At 37.9% G+C, this 14,619-nt stretch overlaps 1 protein-coding gene across 4 annotated transcripts in view; it reads left to right on the forward strand.

Moving 5' to 3' along the window:
- The window catches only part of nphp4 (nephronophthisis 4), a 126,300-nt gene that overhangs the window by 33,258 nt on the left and 78,423 nt on the right, over positions 1 to 14,619 (forward strand). For all 4 annotated transcript variants that reach the window (XM_088617550.1, XM_088617549.1, XM_088617552.1 and 1 more), the window contains exons 6-7: positions 6,979 to 7,134; positions 14,106 to 14,242. In XM_088617550.1, the coding sequence (XP_088473676.1) occupies positions 6,979 to 7,134; positions 14,106 to 14,242 (293 nt within the window). The remainder of the gene's footprint in view (positions 1 to 6,978; positions 7,135 to 14,105; positions 14,243 to 14,619) is intronic.

A 14,619-nucleotide genomic window follows, 5' to 3' on the forward strand; every position in this document is an offset into this window, starting at 1 on the left:
ATTGGCTTCATTACTCTGTTCTCCTCCCCACTAATAGCTGATGTGTGATGAGCGTTCTGGTGCACTATGGCTGCCGTAGCATCATCCAGGTGGGGCTGCACATTGGTGGTGGTGGAGGGGAGTCCCCATTAAATTTAAAGCACTTTGAGTGGAGTGTCCAGCAAAGCGCTATATAAATGTAAGCAATTATTATTATTATTATGTTACACTCTCCTAATGAGTGGAAAATGAGGACTGTATGCTGTGCAAGATTATTTTGAGAGAGTAAACACTGTAGATGCACAACCTGAGTGAATGGCATTCTTGCAAGCTCTCCTTACCACATGCACCACAAGGAATGCAGATGCATTTAGCCTTTTAAAGGTTTGCAATTACAAAGATGGTTGAGGTGCTTATTTTCAGTTTGTCTGGCGTTTCAATTCTGTATCTGCTACAGAACATTATGTGCCTCTTAACTTTTGAAATAATCATATCTGGTTTGTACATGTACACACTCAAGGGAGAATTTATCTGCACTACAGAATCTGCATTTCCCAAGTGGTCAGGTAGGGTTTTAAATAGTTTATGAAACCCTTATTAATAAATGAATTGAAAGATGTTATGTGGAATGGTTAAGCTATCTCACAGCATCATTATTTCAAAGTCACTAAAAAGTGTTCTTTTGCATCTTAAATTTTTAACAGGGATATGGCACTAATTATGTTCTTAGTGTCTGTTGGGTATGGAGTCTTGGAAACCTGGTCTTTCTGGTCTGCCTTTCATGCCACTACACACATCAGACCAACAGGGCTCTCTGAGTTTGTTTCTACGAAACTGGGGGCCATTTAAAGCTAGGCAGATTAAAGAAAATGAACTTTTCAGCTTTAATCTGCTCTCTTTACACATGGTCAGCACAGAACGCCTGAGTGTGTCACTGCAAATAACTATATATCTGCAGTGGTAATTGCCCTGTGTTCCAGCACTGCCATTTTGCTGGCAAATGAATCAGCACACAGCAAAAACTGTCAACTTCCCAACATCATCATGCTTTCTTGTACTACTGTTTTTTTTAAAATTTATAATAACCAATTTTTCTCCCCTCCAAGTCACAGTAGTGCAATCATACATTTGATTTATGAAACTGTACCTTGTAAATGTAACAGGCAGACATACCTATTGTTTTAACTTTCTGCATTGTGCTTGAAGAATGATTGGAGTGTTCTTCATGGGCTGACTTGAACAGATATGTGACAAAAGTGATGAAGCAGTAATGGGGTTAATGAGTCCTGTAGTAGGAGCGAAGGGGAACTGACAGTCTCCCTGATGAGAGGTGTGAGTGCTGCAGTGTGTAGGTGTTGAAAAGATAATGACAGGATGTAGCTTTACTGGGTTATTTTTATTGAAATGCATCGTAATGTGAATGTTTTCTCATGTTCATTGGAATCCTGTTTTTTAACATTTCATTGAGTTATTTTCTGCGGTATATCCAATTAATTTGGATATCTGCAGTTTGCAGCTGAGTGATGTGCTTGGAATCTCAAGGGTATTTTCTTAAATTAAAAATGAATAAAAGATAAAGTGAATGTGTTAGTTCCCTGAAGTTTTGAAATTACAGCACAAAGAAGAAGTGGCTTTTGCATTTTTAAAGTTTATAATGTGTTCTATCAAGGACCCTACATTTGTCTATTTTTTCTTCTTTTATACCCACCCAGTTTGTAATAGTCACATGTTTCTTTACATCTCAGTACCAACTAACAACTCGTACTGCACGCAGAGAATTAGGATGGGCAGATATTCTCCTCCTACATGCCCTCCTATTGATCCATTCATCTTTCATCACTCTTTGAGCTTCTCAGTGACCTATAGGAGAAGTAAAGCTGAGTGGAGAAGAGGAGTGTTCATTCATGAGATGATTTCAAGCATCATGGCACCCAGTAAGACACGGGATTACTGACTTTTGATAGCTCTGTGTGACCTGCCATCATTGCAAACTTGCAGGTTACAAGCTAAGGATATTCTGTCTGATTCAAGTCCGTGCAGCCCTGGCAGAGCTTGGCCAATCGTGCCCCATCATTTGGGGAATCCTAGTCACATCTGGCCACTGGCATTAACTAGGCTTGAAGCTGATGGAGTCCAGAATATGAGGTTTAACTTTGCTCCATTTCAGCTTGTTGGTTTATTGTCTTAGCAGCTGCAAAATCTGCATTGTTCGTATTGGCTTGAGATATTTCCTTCTTTATTTAAGATAAACACCTCAGTTTATCTCTTAGAGTCATCTATTTATTTCTGCAGTATTTATCCCAGTAGCCAGTAGGACAGAGGATTGTGATTGTTCCTTTTTTCTTTGGTCTTCCCCCTTGCTTTCATTCCAACTACAAAGAATGTGGTCCGACACAGAGAAGAGACGCGTGTTTGCCTCTCATCTCCCCTTGTCCCAGTATGAGCCTGCTCACTTGACATCATTTGTGCCACACAGAGAGGAAAAAAAGGCAGAAATAACAATGCTTCATTTTTCCCTCTTTGAAATAAAGTCTGGCGACTCATAGGGAGTGCTATATTGGTCATTGCACTCACGGTGGGGTATCCCAGCCATGAAAGACAACTTGGATATGAACAAGTCACCTCCGGATCACTTGACTCATCCTACACACCAGGCAGTGTGCTCCCATAATGACTTCGCCTACTGAATTGTTATCATCCAATATATCACCACTGAGGGGCCATCAGTGATGAGATCTTTTCAAATTGCTTTGATAATAGAAGCTGAGGCTTTCAAATTAAATATGAAGTATAAGACAGTGCCATATTCTGCAGAAGCAGAAACATGTTTTTCTGACATATAATTGTTCTAGAACAGTTTACATTTTATTTATCATGTTCTATAATATGAATCTAAAGTTATTAGCTAAATCAGTGGCTTATTTGTTCTCTCCAAATATAGTTGTAAAAAGGTTAAGACATTTCTCCACATTTTTCTTGCATGTTTTTGTATCTTTAATCTTTAGATAACATTGGAATGTGACTGTTTGCCAAAATATTACATTTAGGAATCGGTTTTGTCCATGAAAGTGCCAAAGAATTGTCCTGGAAAATGGCATTGAAGAATTAAAATAAATGGCTTTTTAAAGTGCTTATAGATTTAGATTAAGTCCATCTCATATTAGTAAGGATTGTAGGAAAAGATCTTTAGGTAATGTGAATGTTGTGATTATGAGTCATCTTCTGTTTCGATTGTCTTGTGGTTTTAGGCACAGTGTCAAAATCTGATTCAGGCAATTAAAGGAGCATTGTTGTGGAATACCATACCTGATCATTGCATCAAGTAATCCACAGTGTTCTGGCCTTCTCATATAAGTATAAATAGCACATTTACTTTAGCTTATAATTACTCTTATTGCTTGGTAGCTTTTTATAGAGTGAAGCATTTTGTATCTTCAGAGTAAAAGCTAAACTAATGAACATATGCTCATGCTCATTTAAAAAAATGTGAGAGATTTGTAGTACTTTCTAATTCCTCAATGAACGTGACATATACTATAAATTTCTCATGTTTTGATCAAATTATTCCCAGGTTCCTAATGCCAAAGTGGTAATTCTAAGTGAGCTATTGCAAATCCAGAACATTTTTTCTGGTTTCCGGAATATTTTCCCAAAATATTGTCAAAATGATAAAATCTGAAACTGTATTGTTCCCTAAAATTATAGGGAAATCACAGGCCTCTTGATCTTTAGATTTTAAATGCCCATGTTTTAAAACTTCCAGTAATTTGCAACAACATTTATACTAATGTCAATATTACTGACAGTAGTTACTCTCACAATGAATTTGTATGTTAAGTTATAAGCTCTTAACCACAAGGAATTTGCAGTCTTTTGTTTCCTGTCTGTGCTGAAATACATTTTCAGTTTTTAGACCCAAGGAAGAGTCAGTTATCTGGTTCTTATTCTGAGTTCTCAGGTCTTATTTATAGCCTCTCATTTTGTTCCTTTTAGTAGTCAGCCCAAACCCTAATTAATGTGAAATAGAGGTGTGATTAGTATTTGTTGTTTTATTTGCTTAAGTTGCCTGCCTAAGATAACACCACCCATGCTGTAAGAGCGAGTGTGTTAGAACTCCCTCTTGTTCCAGGAGGAATGAGCTGGGGAGCTGCTGCAAAGGTGATAATGGGGCACAGGGACGGTGTGAGTCAGGGTGTGCAAGTAAGTGCCCCGGAGCTGGGATATTTATGCCCAGGAGAGTGGAAGTGGGTGAGATCTCTTCCTGACCTTTCATTTAAGTCATTTAAGTCTTAATTTACTGTTAAAACCAGGGCCAAATCCACATCTTCTGATGTTCTCATGTTCGATTTTTATCTGGGCTTCAAGCAGCACAAGTACTTGTACTTGTAATTGAACAACTACTTAGATTCAGAGCAGCATGGGAGATATACCTAGTGAGTGTCTTCTTGGGTATTATCTGGAAAATTGCCTTTTTTGTAACAAATTAAATCTCATTTCGAGCTCATTTCATTTCAAACATTAAATGAACTGCACTTTGACTTCTTGCATCTACTACATACTGTACTTGGATGTGTAAAGCTTTGATGTTTGAAGCCATAGAAAGCTTTTCTCTTCATTGTCTTAGAAAAGTTTGTTTGAAGGACATAACAAGTGATAACTAATAAGTGTTAAAACCTTTATTACCATTTTGATAAAGGTGCTATTCATATTTTAACAGATGCTATTACAATGTAAAGTCATATTGCACTTACAATACTGTTGTGTGCATTGGGCTTTTGCCATCTTTGAAATAAAATAATTTACTGTTTTTTTATTGTATTATGTATTTGTTTATGTTGCCTTATTGTTATTCTCTTATTCCACCCACCTAGGATTGTAGAAGGATGGAATAACCTATCTCGCCATATTGTTGAATCTGATACCCTGGCTTCATACAAAAAATGACTGGATAAGATCCTTCCATCATTTTACTATTAATAACCAAATGGGCTAGAGAGGCCTATATCCTACACTCATTTGTAACTTTTGCTATGTTCTTATGTTCCAGTAATTTACCTTCTTCTCCCTGCTTGGAATATATTATTGGTTATTGTTATTTCTTTAAAAACAGCCTGTTATTTAACTGATTATTTCAGAGACGATAGAAAAAAAACTGTTACTTAGAAGTAGTCTAAATGAAGAGTTTGTATGTAGCTATTTCTATACACTTCTTCTACAGAGGAACTGGGTATAGATCTGACGTGACAGTTTGAAAATGTGAAATCTACCAATGTGTATTCATGATACATTTAGCTTCAAAGCATATAATGTCAAGGTTTTGAATACACCAGGTTTTCACTGCAGATTTAGGTCAAAAATGTGGGTCAGCTTCCTTGATTAGTGTGCCCTTTTGTCCCTACTTTCAATCTGATCCTTCATTTAAGCAAAAAAAATGTCTGACAAACACCATGTTTGATCAATACAGCTGGGATATTGCCTGCACATCAACAGAGCTCCTTTGGTACTGTGAACAGTCAAATGGGCATAATCAGAGCCTCATGTTGTCAGGCAGTTGTCTGCATCCCCTGATCAATAACGCTGATTGAAAGACATTAACGATAGAATGACAGACAGGCTCTTCTTAGAAAGCCCATACCTTGTCTGTCTGCCACTGCCAATCGCTGAGGCGACAAGGCTGGAGATAAAGAGCAGGAGTCTGAAATCCTTTCACTACTGACTCAGAAGAAGAATCTCTCACAGTGGTATTAATGAATGACCTATTATTAGTACCTCCTCATTTTGCACAGATGTGGAGACCTGATACAAGGACTTGCATTGCTACACTCGGCAAGCTTTCTTCTTCTCTTTTTTACTAAGTATGTCTGACCCGAGTGTTGACATATTTTCTGTTTTCCTGTATGAATTTTCTTTGTACCCTTTCAGTTTTACGTTGGACAGTTTATTGAAGTTGTGTGACCTTTGTGTTATAAATTTTGTTTTTAATCAGTAGTTTGAAGTTTTTGAATGGTTGAATAATATGCTTCTGCGAATGTGGATAACCCAAGCCAGTGGAGTATGAACCAGCCCAGTCACCACCTTCTGTGATGTCAGTTCCACATTTTCTCATTTGCAGCTTAGAGTTGGATGACATTTTAATTACTAGCAGGCAGGTTATTGAGATGATGGATGTGCATGACAGAGTAGGCGACTAGGGTTTCTCATACCCAACACTTAAAATAATTGTGAACGGTGCTGACAAAGCTAATCCAGTGCAATGCAATGAAAGACAGAACACAACTGGAAATATGTAATGTGTCGTAATGTGTTTAGGATGGAAATGAGTATTTTTGTTCAAAGGGTGGTGAAACAGGCTGCTTAGCCATTTGGTAGTTACTGTGATATAATGCACTGATAACAGAATTTAAATGGCCTTCAACTGGTGAGAATCTATAGAGGCTTAGAATAACTGCAGAATTGTAGCTCTTGAGGTAGCTGTATACCTGTGTTGTAACTGTTTCCATTATATCAGTGGTTCTCACTTGTGCCAGCTTATTTCCAGTGCTTATTGGCGCTTATAACTGACCTGCTTGCTTGTTTTGACTTTTTTCTGCACTCAAGCCTCGGTTTGAAAAATGCCTTACTTAAAATACTTTATATCCAACAACTTTAGCGTACAGAACTTTACAAAGTATTTTGCTAATTTTCTCCATTAATTCTGGCTAAAAATCCTTTAATATGCAATCACTTTATGACGAACAGACATACACTAACGCTAACAGAAAGATGGGCTGAATGACCTGCTGTCATTTGCAGCACTTTTTATGTTGTTTTGCCTGTTGTACTGGCCAGTTTTCTTGTTTTTTACAGTTTTTAAATGTCTTTTAGGTAATGTCCTATAAAAGCATAGAGGTATCTGTTAGAAGTCCTTGGCTCCTTTAGAATTTTATGCAGCCTTGAGGGTTGAATGATTGCAGTCATGCAAGATAGTAAATTCCATTTTATGTCCCGTGTGTTCTCCAGAAAACAGTTATGTGAAAGTAATCCAGGGGGCTCATGTTCGGTACTCCCTGCAGTCCCACCCAGCGATGGAGACCATACTGCACCTTCTACCCCAGAACATACTGGTGTCCAGGACAGAGGACATTCCAGGAGTGGCACCAGCTTCTGACAACTCAGGTAAGTGTAACCAACATGGAAAGAACACAGCTGAAGAGTGACTTTGACTCTTTGTAAAGCTGGGTGGTCTGTGATGAGGCAGTACATCTACAGCATTTGGAGTGGTTAGCATCATACTCAGGGGAGTGACAGGACTACTGCTAACTGAGTGTATAGTTCAAGACCTGGCTGTTCTGGGTCTCCTGATTTTTGCTGCCATTGCAGTGAGTGATGCCAGTTACAGTGTTACTAAAACTTAACAAGCTTGTGATGAATACAATTCGAAGGACATGCTTCTTCTGCCTTTAGCAGAAGGTGTGTCATTTCTCATTATCAAGCTACAGCTTAAATTGACATCAGAATAAAGAATCCTATCCTACTACTTAAAGCTTTATTTCTTTAGACACTGAATTTTTAAAGTGTAGTTTAGACTGAAATTCAAGTTAGGCTAGAAATGTGAAATTGATTGATTGATTCTGTGTATGCAATGCCAGAGAAACCATAGAATAGCAGTATCTCTGTTTCCAGTCCAGTACCACTTGCATGTGAAAGTGAAAAAGCCACCCATGTTTATTTTCATCCCTAGTGTGTTCTTGTACCATTTCAAATTGTTGCTGTTAATTGATGTCTTAATTTAATAGAGATGATGCAGTCGACATACTTATTATAACAGTCCCAGCACCTCCTTACGGAAATGTGTCAAGACCATTAAAATGTTGGCAAGATGTAAATGTGTGTTTGTCTCAAAGAACTGCGTGATATTTTTTAATCACCCCGTGCTTAAATATGGCTTTCTTTGTGCAGTCAAAAGACCTGTTACATTCGGGAAGGATTTTGTGTACCTAGACAATGACTTTATTTTTATCAGAAATTAGTATTTACAGATGAATGTATCTTTAAATCACAGTCACTGCAGATTGTGAAAGAAATCACTTATATTAATTCCATTGATATTTGTATATCAATAATATCAATAGGTAAACCTTAAAACAATAATACATTGATTTAAATTCCTTCCTCTCTTTCGAGATTACTGTAATAATAATAAACTTTATTTTATATATAACTTTTAAAATCAGCATCTCAAAGCACTTTACAGTAGATGTAAAGTAGAAAAAACAGTTATAAGAATAACAATACATAAGTGGAAAGAAGAACTCTTAAAACAGTTTCAAGATGGGAGAGTAAAATGTCATGATTCACAGTGTAAAAAGCAACCCTTAGGTCTAGGAGAATTAGAATAGATAGAGAACTGGAATCAGCTTCCATAAGAAGATGGTTAGTAACTTTAACAAAGGCAGTTTCTCTGCTGTGTATTTGTCTGAAACCAGATTGGAAGGGTTCAAAAAGATTATTTGTAATTAGGTGATTGTTAAATTGTATTGCAACAGCACATTGTAATATCTTTGCAAAAAAGGAAAGTTAAATATAAGATGTAAATTGTCGAGGCACAGGGGTAACTGAAGCCTTTTTAAAAGCTGTTGGTATGACTCCAGTGCTCAAGGACTCATTTCCTATGTCGAGAACAGTAGGGCTGGATAACAGGATTGAAACAAAACAATAGGAATTGGATCAAGCAGAAAGGTGGTGGGTTTCATACACAATCCTAATGCATACAGTGTCGAGTTGAGAGAAACAGGAAAGAGGAGGACCAGCAAAAACAAACAGGCAGGGGTAAAATGTAGTAGTGTCAAGCATGGTGGAGAGAATAGGATGCCTGTCAAATCTTGGTGGTAAAAAAAAAGCATTGCAATGTTAGGATGAGGCAGGTAATGTAGTAGGAAAGTTTGGCTCTAACAATCTTTGATGGTAAAGCATGGGTATCTGGGATTGTTTTAGTTATTTCCAATGATATGGGAGAAGTAGCTGAGTCAAGCAGTCTTCATTGTATCTTTGTATTCAATCAAATGGTCCTTCTAGGATGGTAGATGGACATTCATGCCAGAAAACCACATTCTAGTTTGTGGCAGAGTGCCTTTATTGAAAGCGACTGGTCAGCATATCATGGTGCACGTTGAGTTTAGGATTTGGATGAAGTTTTTGAGAGGAGCTTAGGTAACAAGAGAAGTTAAAAGGGAGCTATCAAACATTTGCAACTTGTCATCCAGAGTATCATAGATAGGAAAGCAAAACAATGAAGAGATAGCAGAATCAGCAAATCTATTCTGGCCACCTGATTGGCAGTTGCGAAAACTTACAGAACGTGAAGTTGGAGAGTGGGAGACAGAGAATTATAGATCAAAGAGAACAGCCAAGTGATGGTTCAAAGAAGACATGTCCTGCTGGTATAATCTCATTAAACAAGAGGCCGTCATTTTGTCTGCTCCAGGTTTCAGGTCAAGGACACAAAGTGGAGAAAATATTTAGAAAGTCTGCTGTGTTGTTTGCAGAATGGGTATTGAATAAAGGCTGATTTGGCTGGTCTCTGAGAGCCATTAGCAGAGTGGGACAATATAGGGGATGTATCTCATTGCTTGCAAAATCCCAATATCACGTCAGTACCCGAAGGCAGATGTTTTAGGGAAATAATTCCGATGAAGTTGCAGTAATTGTGACGAGGTGAAATCTGGGAGGACTGAAACCGGGTAAGATCAGGGGCTGTTTGAAGAACACCTTGAGCAATGCAGCAGGTAGACAGACAGAAGTAGTACTCAGGAAAGTGGGGATTACAGAGAATGAGCAATAAATTAATTTAAAAAAATGTAGTGAATGGAAAGGAAAATAGATATCAAAATCCACTACAAAAAACTAAACTACACCATTAAGAGGAGTGGCAATTAGACGTGTCCCTGTGACCAGAAGCTGCATGTAAAGTGCTGGTAGGTAATGGTGTTGAATACTACTATGATATTTTTGACTCTCTGAATGTTTACCTAAAAGAAACCATTTAATACTTGCTAAGGCTTTTATTTGTTCAATTCTGTGAATAACAACTGTGTCAACCACCAAAATGGTTTGGTTTGATATTCTTCTGCGTGCTGTCTCCTGGGTAAAATATATGTGGCAGTGTCCTGTTCTCCTACTCCTGCCTTTAAAAGGGTCAGGAGTTATTTATTGTAGTGGGAAGTCTGTTCTGAGTACAGGGAACCTGCATCTCTTAGCTCTCATTGCACAGCCACATCATAGACTTCTCTGGCTGTGATTTCTCATCAGCCCCCTCAGGTTCTCCATGCCCCTGATAACAGCCCTGTCTCTGATGATTTCAATCATTGTGGTCGTCCAGATGATACACTGTTTTTCACACAAGGGTGGGGAAGGTCGCCTCCCCAGATTGTGGCAGAGAAAACATAACAAAGATTTTAAATCGGAGCTGTCCCACGTGTCATGACCACAGTCACAGATGTAAGGTTACAAAGGTGGGCATGCAGGCGGGCATCCAAGACAGCATCTTGCTTAAGATAGATCTGTTGTTAAAAAATGTTCAAGCACACAGAACATTGCTTTGTTTTAGTTTTCAGCTCAAAGTGTTTTTCGTAGCTTTGTTTCATTGCATTAGGCATTTGCTTGAAGAGTATGTCAATCAAGATTAGTCCTATCAGCTAGACAAACTGTCCAAAGCATTCACACAAAAGCACATGTAACAGATTTAATAACTCTCCTTTGTCATGTTCTTAACAGAACACAGATGTCTTAAAGGAAACATTCTCTTGGCACTAGAGACAAGCAGCCAGAGTAATGCATAAATGCTCTGTGTGGGGATTAGGAACAGCATGTTAAAGAAATATTGGATTCATTTAAATTCTGTCCCTATTTGGGCTGCTTATCAGAATTCCCATTAGAGTAATGCAGGGCCTTCTGAAATAATATTCATGGAATACACCAGCAGAGCAAAATTAATTCTGCAGTATCGATCAACCCAAGCAATAGTCCAGTTAATTAATGAAATTTTCACTTGCAAATCCATCAGACACAAACACCATTAATATCTACATCCCATGAATTTATTCATGTTGAATTTATGAATGTACTTTAATAATAAGCAGTTTTTCTCTTTTTGCTCTTAAATGTATACAGCAGATGTTAAAATATTAAAGATAATTGTAAATGAGTGTTGTTTCACAATATCATGTTTTTAGGACAGAAATATATGATATTAAACTACTTAAAACTAAATATTCTAGATGCACAGTCGCTATAGGCTGATGCCTTTTCTAATTGTGTGAAATATATTCAAGTTCAAGCCATAGGCAGAAAGGATTTTGAGTTGCACATCATTACCCCTCTTTTATTGTAGAGTCAGACTTTTATACATCTTCCTTTCCTCTCTTTGTTCTGAAAGTCAAACTCTGCTTTGGAAAAAAAAGTTTATTAGGAAAGCTAATGACATGGATAGAGTTTGACAGAGTGGGTTTATTACACACCAAGAACAGGCTTTCAGTAATCCATTGGCGCTATGGGTTTCTGAGCAGCTTGCCCTTGGTTGTTAGGAAGTGTAAGTTTGATCCAGGTTTAAGTCTATGCATAAAACCTTAAGTGCTTTGTTTGTCTTGCTGATTATAAGCCAGGCTGCTTTAGCCCTGGGAGTCAACGTGATCATATTCTGGCTGGTCCTGGTGGTTGAAATAAACACCAGTTTCTGCGTGAGAAGAATAATTGGTTACCTATGAATTTATACCGTGGAGCAATACTGATAATAACATTAATCAGACAACAAACAAAGAACCAGACTTTCAGGTTGACATCAGATTTAGAGTTGTTATCATCCCCTTATTTATCGTACAGGATATTGGCGGCACTGTTAAGCTGAGACCATCATCTGAGTCCTCAACTGAAATTAGATTCACATTTATTAGAGGAGGAACAATGGAAAATCAAGTCTGTTTAGATTGGAATGAGTTAAAATTGATTCCATTAGTTTTTTTTTTAATTGTTCCAATTTGCAGCGACACATTTTTAGAATCTTAATTGAACCCAATCAATTCCTTGTCTCATTTTCCCTTGTAAAAGCGGCAGTGCTCATAAAACATCTCGTAAGACGTTCGGAAACGGTCCCAAATGTCATGGTCTATTGATTCTACAGCAGTGCAACTATAACTTTAGAACTAACATCCCTTTGAGCCTTGCAGCCCCTTTTAGAAAAATGCAGTGCTTGTGGAGCTTTTAGGACGATCAAAGTGTTATGCCCACACAGGAATTTAGAAGTAGGAATCAAAGAATATTGCATAAATAACACAAACCCAAAAAGAGGCAGGCATTTTAAGTTTTAAGAGCTCCATCTTTTGACACAGTAAAGGATGCTAACTAGCTGCTTTGCCTCGTTTAGTGTTTCCTTACCATTTTTTGATACTACCTGCAATAACACTGAAGCATGTGTGCCATTAAGGCTGAATAATATGCAGGTACGCACAAAAAATCAATACGTTTCTTCAGTTTGGATTTATAAATATAAGCAGCAGCTTGCAGTCATTTAATTTAATTGTCCATTAGGGTGAAGTGATGCTTAAAGATCATTAAAACAACCCGTTAGTCATTGAATGGGTTCCATTAAAGCTTAGCATGCTTAAGGTTAAAATATAGGTGTGAATTACAAATTATTTACTGTGTTACACCTTGTTAAAAGCAAAATATCGTAAATAACATTGGTGAAAACTATGTAAAGCATTGGTAGGTATTGTGAAGTACGATACCTGTTAAATGGCCTCTTAATGACCACAAACATTCCAGACTGCATGCATAATAGGGCGGATTAAACATAGGCTTTGCAATTGACATTATTACCCAGGAAATGTTAGCTCTTGAACAGCGACACTGGAAGTCGTCTTGACGTGAGCTGTTGTCATTGAATGTTGTTTAGCTGAATACAGTCAATGGCTGAATCAATGCCGTTCAGTAAAGCTACAGTATATGACCTGTGTAATGCAAGTTTCCTCGGGCAAATTGAATTAATGACAACCCAGTCATGAGTGGCCATGTAAGAATAGCCGAACAGGGCGCCATTAAAGATTACTTTTAGGGAAATATATCCAAAACAAAAATTTTACAGACAAAACTTTAAATGCCATTGTTGCTAAAGTCAGTATGGCCAAATACTTTTTAGTCATTATGGTCTGACTCCCCTGATCTTAGTCACTCCAGTGTCAGTGACTTTACATTTAGCAGACTATGCAACATTGGTGGATACTTCCTAGAGCACTTTGTTGGATTTCTTAAAGTTGATAACACCATAGGAAAGGCATAGCGTCCTTGGACAATTGTCCTATATTTGGACATTCTGGACTGCAGAGTCGAGTCATATAACAAGAGGTGCAACAAGCAGCAGGATGAACAAAGGGTGAAGAAAAAAGTGCTGGAGCTCAACAAGAAAGGTTTGGATGTCCCTGATGGGAGGCACTCTCTCAACCTGACCTGTTGATGCTGTGAAATCATCCGTTGTTTTAGTCAGCTTTTTTGTGTTCTTCAGCAGCTGTACAATCTCTACTGCTCTGAGAAACACTGGTCAGTTTTTATAGAACATGTCAAGCAGTCAATTGTTAAATGCTCCTCAACTCAATCATTGGAATTGTTGCATAGCCAATGTATAGACACATCACTATCATACATCTGGATGGTGGATATATTGGAGGCTTTGAATACACTGACAGAGCATGGAATGGAGAAAAATGATAATGAGACATCACTGAATCTTAGGAAATAATTTTCTGGCATTTCCTCATATCAGTCATTGTTTCCTGCAATTTTTTGTTCCAAGTAGACATGTCAGAAAAATCTTCCAGAGCTCTAATGTTTCTATCACAATTCTGAAAAGCGAGACTGCTGGAGACTGAACTTTTCTGCCAATCTACAGGAAGACTTTTGTACTGAGAGCTTAGCTTCAGAGACATTCGTTTCCTCTGCTGTGTTTGGGCAAGGAAAGAAGAAGAAGTAACAATCCATTTTATGAACATCTTCGTCTCCCTATGTAAAATATAAACTGTGATGTTTTTGATGTGGACCCAGCTGTTTGTTCTTCTTGATCTTGTATACTATATGTGCTTGTTTTGATTGCAATTTAGGTGACTGCTTGCGGAAGCCTCGCTTGTTAAAAAGCTTCACATGCTACCTGGACAAGCTTTCTGTAATTCTCCACCCATCCATGGAGAAGTTTGAGGAGGACCTCTTGCAGCTTCTCAACATAGACCGGCTGAACAGGGTATGCCCGTTTACGTCTCTGTCACACCCGACAATCAGGTTAACATCACTGAGGAAACATCCTACTGAGAATTAGATCACATGAGTTACTGTCAGGATTGATGTAGGTTGAAAGGAGTTAAAATACCGTCTGAGTGTGTGCATCTCTTTTAATTCAAGCTTTTGTAGGGCTTGAATTCATAAGGTGAAGTTAAACCCCCATAAAGAATTTTCTGATGTTTATTTGTCTATAAAGGCTTTGGCTTCTGCAAAACATCTGCTTTGAGCTAGTGAAAAATATGCTTAGGCCCCCTCTGTATGCATCACACTGCTTCCTTCATACCAGTTATTAATGTAGAAGCAAACATTCCAGTGCAGAAGAGGAAGTGTTTCACCTCA

Source organism: Lepisosteus platostomus, chromosome 23 (genome assembly GCF_059453375.1).
Source record: "Lepisosteus platostomus isolate fLepPlt1 chromosome 23, fLepPlt1.hap1, whole genome shotgun sequence".
In the NCBI taxonomy this organism is placed as follows: Eukaryota; Metazoa; Chordata; class Actinopteri; order Semionotiformes; family Lepisosteidae; genus Lepisosteus; species Lepisosteus platostomus.